Source organism: Chrysochloris asiatica, unplaced genomic scaffold (genome assembly GCF_000296735.1).
Source record: "Chrysochloris asiatica unplaced genomic scaffold, ChrAsi1.0 scaffold00419, whole genome shotgun sequence".
Classification (NCBI taxonomy): domain Eukaryota; kingdom Metazoa; phylum Chordata; class Mammalia; order Afrosoricida; family Chrysochloridae; genus Chrysochloris; species Chrysochloris asiatica.
Genome location: NW_006408937.1, coordinates 1,173,639 through 1,181,868, shown reverse-complemented (window position 1 = coordinate 1,181,868; position 8,230 = coordinate 1,173,639). Strand labels below are relative to the sequence as shown.

The window sequence follows — 8,230 nt, the reverse complement described above, 5'->3', positions numbered from 1 at the left end:
AGAAGAGCAATAAAGAGGAGAAGGGGTCAGATTCCCTGGGAGACTGAATGCTGTTCCACAATGACCTGTGAAAACCATCTTAGAAGAAAGCTCCCAAAGGCACTGTGGAAAGCAGAGTGATGATCAGAGCCCACATGGAGAGGCATTACATTGGGGAGCCCCTAAACCTCCACGATGTTGGCTCTGTGGGTCCTCGGTGTCCAAACCTCATGCTTATCTATCACCTGAATTTGCCATGACAGCCATAAGGGCTGAGCTGGCAGGGTGTAAAGAGGTTGAAAAGGAGTGGGATATATACTGTGAGGAAGAACAAGGCATCCCATACCAGGATGTACTTGGCCATTCCCCTGACATTGCAGGAACAAAAGAGGCAAGGCCCTACCTTTGGCTAGTTAATTATTCCTACCCCTCTTCAAAAGTGAAGCCTATCCTTTATTGAGGGGTGGGGTGGGGATGGGGCGCTAAAAGAGAAAGCTCTGGATCCAGCTTGTAGGAAGGTCATACAGACTTGTCCTGGGCCTTGGGAAAGGGCGCACTACCACCAGAAGAAATTTGTCTGCACACTGTGTTGGTGTGCCTCTTACAGCGGCAGCCTGGTCGCCTGAGGCTATCATAGCCCTGCTGGCACAGATGGAGACATCCACGGGTAGGCAGGTAGCAGCACAAGCAGGGTAGGAAGAGGGAGATGAGGCTCATGGCTGCCCAACGGACGAAGCAAGAGCTAGGCCCACAGGAGCAGGGCTCATCGGCGCAGTTGTCTTCATCATCAGTGGAACAGTGGTAGAAGAGGCCTTTGACACAACAGAGACAAGTGCCATAATCGAGGAGGCTCTCAGCAGAGCAAAGGCAACGCTGGTTGCAAAGCCAGCAAGAGGGTAGAGGGTGAGCTGCGGTGCAGGGGACACACTTGCAGCGCCCGCATTCCTCACAGATGAAGAGGTGCTCACTGGGGTGCATTGCAGATTGCTCAGCTTCTCCCTTCAGAGCACCATCAACCTTTGGGTGGACCCCTGCTCCAGGCTGGGTTCGGATGATGGAGTGGCCTGAAGGTGAGGGTGTAATGCTGGCCAATAGCCTTTGATCAGAGGCAGTGGTGCTATGGGACATTGAGCTGGCAATGCTAGATTGGCTCAGATGCTGAGGCAAGGGCTGTAATTGATGGCACTGGCTGAGACTGCGGGGGAGAGCAGTAGGCATGGTAGCCAGAGACCAATCAGATTTGTGGGTTTGCACGACAAGGGAAGGGCTGGAGAGGGCCTGCTTACAGGGAGCTGGAGGCCGCTCCACATACTCATTGCTAGCATGAGTAGAGCGCAGTTGTTCAATAGGCAGAATTTGTTGGAAATCATCTGTCATTGCGGCATCCATTTTGCCTTGATTCTTGAGCTCTGAGTGGTTTTGGGTCAGGGTGGCACTTATGGTGATAAAGAGGAGACCTTGTAGTTACATGGACTTCAGGACATGTCAGAAAATCCTAGGAGGCAAAGAAGAGAAACAATAATTTAGAATACACAGGCATGAGAACTTTGCAGGGAACCAAAAAAGCTCAGATCCTATCACCACCAGTAGCTTCAATGACCACACCTTTACTTTGTAAGTGACTTCAACTACTTCTTTACAGGAAAGTCTGGTCATCCCATTCAGATTATAAAGCACTTTGAGATCAAAGATCTTTGATTTCTTTGTATTCCATCATACGACTAGGTTCACGGAGTAGGTAACTTATTCAGGTATTTGCTAACACTATGCTTTGAGCATACAAATGCTAATAAAAATTGAACCTAATTTCAAGTGCAAAAGCCATCCATCTAATGGCAGCGGTAGTGAGGTTGGCCCAGGATGGGACATTGTTTAGTTCTGCTGTGCATGGGGTCGCTATGAGTTAGTTCCAACTCGATGGCACCTGACAACAACAATGTCTATTTCAGTGTCATTTGTGGCAGGCAGAAATGAACAGACAAGAAAGGACACTACTTGATACAGTGACTATGAGCAAGCAAGCACAATGCAAATAATGGCAGAGACATAACAGAGACATAGCAGGCAGGAATTAGGCTGGGACAGTAATAGGAATTCAAAATTTCTCAATAGTGTAAGGAATAAGGAAATCAAGACGAATCATCTTGTAGTTGTCCTCACTTTACAGTAATACTGGGGGTGAGGAAACCATGGTGAATGAGCCCTGAGTTATTTCAAATACAGTACCTATTGTCACTTTTTGTCAACTGTATATTGATGGAATTTACTAAGCATAATCTTCATGAACTCCTATTCTCTATCATTACCTTACACAATAAACCGACTTTGTTAAAGAGCAATCAAGTTCTTATACCATATTTAAACTAAGTTGAATAGCTAGAAAGTATAAGCTTTTATCTCCATTGCATCACAATCAGGAAGAGTTGGGGGTCATTCCCTGAAGAATTTGATCAAGATTAGCACTGATAAGGAGTTCTGGTAGCGTAGTGGTTACGAAATCGGGCTGCGAACCGCAAGGTCTGCAGTTCGAAACTACCAGTTGCTCCGCGGGAGAAAGATGAGGCGATCTGCTCCCGTAAAGATTTACAGCCTCGGAAACCCTGAACGGGTCGCTATGGGTCGAAACCGACTCGACAGCACTTAACAACAACAACAACAGCACTGATAATGGTGATCATAAGGAAAATATTGTCTGGTTGTAAAAGTAGAAGACCACCTGGAAAACTGAACAGGCAAAAAACGAGTACACAAAGAAAGTCATACACAAATCCAAGAGACATCCTGGAGGCAGAATAAAAAGTATATACTTGAAATCCATTAGATTTCAGTATTACTCAAAATAGATCAATTAGTCGTACTACTATATAGGATGGGTAGCTTGGATGAGTAATCCAAATGAACAAGTGAGAAAGGAGAGTGCTTTATTAGATTTCTATAAGCAAGCAAATGACACTGAAATGAGTCCAAAGAGTAATAATAGGTAAAATTATGATGCATTTCATAAAGGACTCTGGCTAATACCATGGCAAAACTCAGTTATCTTTAAGACCATATCCCCATCAAACCTGTTTGTTGTTGTTGTTGCTAAGTGCCGTCAAGTCGGTTGTGACTCATAGTGACTCTATATAGGGCTTCCAAGGAGGGGCTGGTGGGTTTGAATTGCCAACCTTGCCATGCAAATCAACCTTTCCATCCAGTGCATTATCTTGCAATGCCACACTAGGAATCCTGTTTAGCTGAACTGAATTTTTATCTGCTCATTTTAAAAAAAGATTTAATTTGGTTACAAAATAACTTTTTTTTGGGGGGGGGGGCACAGCACATCAAAGAACCAGTCTGAATAAAATTTCACTTTTTAGTTAGTTGTTTTGGTGTTATTTAACCCAGCATAAGTGGCGTAGAGGTTACGAATTGGGCTGCTAACCTCAGGGTCAGCAGTTCGAAACTACCAGCTGTTCCGTGGGAAAAAAAATAAGGTTTTCTGCTCCCTTAAAGATTTACAGCCTTGGAAACCCTGTATAGGGTCACTATGAGTCAGAACCGATTCCACGGCATTATAACAACAACAACAACAAGAGATTGCAGACAAATATTATAGACTCAAATAAGTGTTTTCTTAGCTAAATTTACTTTTTTCCCTTGGGCCTCAGTTTCACCATCTATATAATTACAGGAGTAGGCTAGGTAGGTAATCTCAAAAGACCCTGACCCATTATGTTCTGTAATTCTATAACTAGGCAATCCAGCAAATGAATTCTTTTCATCCACATTTTCTGCATCTTCAAGTCCTTGAGAGTAAGCTGGGCAATGTGCCCTTATTTATTTGGGCACTAAAAAGCAAAGTGTATGTCGTTTTCACTTACTTCGACTCATAGCCCCTTGTAACATCCCTCCTCTACCTTGCCTGTACTTTTTAGATACAAAGTCTCAGCCTTGAAAGGGAACAGACAGTGTTCATTTGAACACCCAAATGAACAAGGACACATTGTTCAGCTGGCTTGGAGAGTATGGCTTTGGACTGGGACAGTCCTTTGATAAACTTACAAGAAATGAGTTTTTGTCCTATTAATCAGATAACGAATGTGTGGGGACCTTCAAGTCCTTTACACATAGACACTGGATGCATTTTAGACTCATTGATTTCCCAAAGGAAACTAAATTAAAAACATATTGGAAATTCCAAGAAGCAATGACTCAAAGGAAGGCATGCAAGGTCTCCAAGTTACAGGAGATAACCATGTGGGATTCCAAAGATAGTATTCCAGGGATTTTACTTTAGGGACATGCCCAGAAGATCCATAGCTAAACTTGGAGAAATCTAAGTCTTAAGTATAAATAACTCAGAACCAAGGGGCTAAGTAACCAATAAGGTGAACCATGCTCAAAGGGGATCCTGTCTGAGGAGCAGAGTGGTATATGGCACTTAAGTTGAGAGGTATATATGGATATTTATTAGATTACTGAGAGTCTGAGGAGTTGAGATACTTGATTAGGTGATTAAGGAAAGGTTGGGGCATTGGTTTGGGAAGATGGGGTACTATCTTGCTTGTAGGTAAGGCGATTGATAGAACCACTCGGAAAGTTCCTTCCTGTCCTGTAAAACTTTCATTAGAATGGACTCTGGGATCCAGTGTGGAAGATCTGCAACAAGGACGTGTGTAAAGTCAGGGTTTTGAGTAGGATAAAAAAAAAAAAAAGAACTGAATGAAAAAAAAAAATCGTTTGGCATTTTGGACCTGCTGAATCCAATTAGGCTAATAAGGATGAATTGAAATAGACACTGAAAAGGAAGTTTGGTTGGTTGGTTATGTGCTCTGGAGTAGGTTTTGACTCATAGTGACCCTGCATAGGGTTTCTCAAGCTGCAAATCTTTACAGGAGCAAAAGCCTCATCTTTCTCCTGCAGAACAGTTGATAGTTTCATACTGCTGACCTTGAGGTTTAGCAGCCTGGTTTGTAACCACTACACTACCTGAGCTCCTTGTAAAGGAAGGTAAGAGAGGAACAAAGAGTTGAAAAACAAATAGGCAAGATCTGCTGCCGCAAATAGACTACAGAAAAACTGCTATTGGGTGCATGGTTATGATTCAAAAATCCACCCATTAAAGAGTCATTCGTTGTGAACTCCAACAGTCAAGACATTGACAGTGCTATTGGTCAACTTTGTGTTCTATCAAATAAGGAAGAGACTATACATATCAAATATATTATTAACTAGGACCCAAGGTGATTACAAGTTCTTGGCTACACATTGATGGGATCTAGTGATTTCTGTCACGTAGTGCCTCTGCAGTAGTGAATGATGCATTGTAAACCCATTCCCATCTCAGTCCTTCGAGCCAGGTGCTTATAGGTTTTTCAACAGTTTTTTATTTAGCCGTGAAATTTGCTATGCTCCACCAAAATAGAATTTTCTTTTCTTATGTCAATTTATGGACTAGAAAGCTAAATTTATTCGAAACATACTGGTGTTTGTTAATGAAAGAAAAATGCATTTTCTCTCTAGAATATAAAATCTGCCCTGATTGCTCTGCCATGTTGAGATTAGTTGAAAACTTTCCTATCTAAAATCCCTCTGATTTTGATTTCACAGAAGAAAGTGGGGAAGAGAAGGAGAGCCTGGTTCTTTTTTGCTCTCTCTCCCTCCCATGGGTGTAACAGCTTTGGGCTTTGCTGCTCTTTTCTGTGCTCTGCTGTTATATACCCTCATTCTCAGAAGAACTGAAAGCAAACATAGGGGGAATTTCTGCTATGGCTTTATATGTTTTCTTAGTTCTACTGTTCCAAAGTCCGCTCTCTAAAAAATCCCTCTCTGTGCACAAGCATTTGCATCTCTATCAAAGAGCTCCCCCCTTACAAATAGCAAGTTGTATATAGTTTACATTACTAACCTCTCTGCCACTGACTGGGCCTCCCTCCTACCGCATACATCTTACTGGAGCTGCCAGGTTCTCACCACATTTAACTCTTAACTTGTCACATCGCTACCCTAGTTCTATTCATTATTTTAATAGTTTCATTAAGATTCATAGCAGTTTATTTCAAACTGGGGAGTCTTACAGTTTTAAGACCTTTCGTTAAAAGATAGAGACATTTTAGTGATGAGCTATACAGTGAAAAAGTGTGATGCCAAACAAATTCACTTGCTTCTAATCCTTAGGAGAATGCTGAGAAGTTGGTTCATTTTAGAAAGATAAATCTTTCTTTAAATCCTAAATCCTTTTATAAGACACAAGAAACTTAGGTCTATTCCTAACTCTAGTTCTATTTTGCTGTATGATTGTGAGCAAGTGATTTCTGTGGGGACCTGAAAGGGATTTGTTGTTGTTGTTGTTGAAGTCCCTTCTTGTCCTGGGGTTGCCAACTAGCTGCATTTCTCTCTCAAAAGCTTGTCGTGAAGTATTAGTTTTCTTTCCTTTCAGTCTTTTACTTCTTCAGTACTTAACTGCTCTACTCTGAAAATATCTTTAAATCCAAGTCACTCAGATCCCTATCTAGGCTATATTTAACATCTAGAGAGACCTAAAAACAAAATATGAAAAAATAAAATGTACAGAATGCTACCAAAAATATTTCAGTATTTATTTCTTTAGAGGAAAGACTAATACTTACCTTTTTGGACAAGCTACTAACCTGTGTTGTTGGGAACATAATTAAAATACCTGGTGGAATATCTAGATTTATGTGATAGCACATTATGCTACAAGTGAGGTTTCAATGTACCCCCCCCCCCAAAAAAAAAACACACGATAGTTTACATTTCAAAATAGATTTTTTTGCCAAGAGTTCAAGGTCTGTATTCTGTTCATCCAACTTGGTTTGCAGCATGTAGAGGTTGAGTGATAATTATAGTTAAAAGAGTGGAAAGGAGTGTGTAGTAAACCATTGCTCCAGGTCCTATCAAATTGTCTATTGGCTAACTAGACATGCTTACAGGTTCTCTCTTTTGACTAAATTTCCATGTGCCACACAGCGACATGTGCACACACACCCGGGCATGGATCCAAAGATTTCTAAATCATCGCTCTGACTCAATGTAAGTAGGGGGTTATGCCGTGTCAGCTTGCGCCATTTCTACCCAGGGCAAGGTGATGTGATGAAATCTGAACGATGCACAGCCCAGACTTGTGAGCCAATAGCAGACTAGCCCTAAGCTGACAGGATGCCCGCTGGGCAGCCAGACTGGCCTCAGCATGGGCTCTCCCTACGTTCTTAGCTTAGGTGATTAGGCTGCGCTATGAGGGACTGAGGCAAGCACCAAAATGCATGTAAAGGTTAACAGGCTAGAAAATAAATTGGCATTTGGTTATAAAATGGCTATTTTGAAGTTCCATTTGATTTATAAAATTCCAATAAGGATACTTTTCAGCAAGAGCTGATTCATTTAAATCTCATTAATGGTCTTCATTTTATTTTATCCACGCGCTTGCGCGCGCTTGCTTGCTTGCCTGCTTGCTTGCGCGCACACACACACACAAACACAGCAAAGGATAGCAGGAATGAATGGCAATCTGTGCATTGCATAGAAACAATTATGGGGTCGTTAAGAGCTGGTCTCTATGACTTACCTTGAGGAAAGGGTTTATCCATGCTGAGAAAAGCAGAACTAATGCCCCATCTGGATCCGAGGACCTCTTCTTCTTCTGAGTCTTTAGGTTTCTCCACCTCTCTTTGGAAAGTCTGAATGAAAACTCCTTCACTGGCAGTGAAGCCAGAAACAGAGATAGTTCTGTCTTGGTTTTTCTGACAGAGCAGAGAAAACAGAAGGAAAGGAAAAAAGCAGGGGGTCAGACCTGTAGTGGTAGATACTTTGTATAGATTTTACATGCAGATCTAAATCTTGGTGCACGTATTCCCCAAAGAAAGCTCAGCAGGGTAAGTTGTTCACCTCCTCCTCCTCTTTCTCCTCCTCCTCCTTTTTCTCCTCCCCCTCCTCCTCCGCCTCTTTCTCCTCCCCCTTCTCCTCCTCCTCTTTCTTCCCCCCTCCTCTTCCAGTTTTTTTTCCTCCCCCCTTCCCCTCCCCCTTTCCTCCTCCCCTTTCTCCTTCTTTACCTCCTCCCTCTCCTTCTTTTTTGCCTCCGCCTCCACCTCCGCCTCTGACTCCTCCAATCTGACAGATGTACCTAAGCAGCAGAAACTGCAGTTGTAGACACAGGGTATCTCAACAGAGTAATAGATACCGCTAGTGTGTCATTATTTATATAGTTCTCATCTCAGGGAGTGCTGATCTATAATATGCAGAGAGCGGGGGG

General features: G+C 42.4%; 1 protein-coding gene across 1 annotated transcript; it reads right to left on the bottom strand.

The window, feature by feature from the left end:
• Positions 1-226: 226 nt before the first annotated feature.
• On the bottom strand, positions 227-7,914 carry SPRY3 (sprouty homolog 3 (Drosophila)). The gene is made up of 2 exons (XM_006876847.1): positions 7,547-7,914; positions 227-1,474 (listed from the first exon to the last, which is right to left on the bottom strand). Exon 2 carries the CDS (start codon positions 1,366-1,368, stop codon positions 499-501), a length of 870 nt encoding a protein of 289 aa, XP_006876909.1. The 5' UTR covers positions 1,369-1,474; positions 7,547-7,914; the 3' UTR covers positions 227-498.
• Positions 7,915-8,230: the final 316 nt, after the last annotated feature.

Coding starts and splice junctions, on each gene's coding strand:
- SPRY3 (XM_006876847.1), bottom strand. CDS start 1,368: ATGGATGCCGCAATGACAGATGATTTCCAACAAATTCTGCCTATTGAA.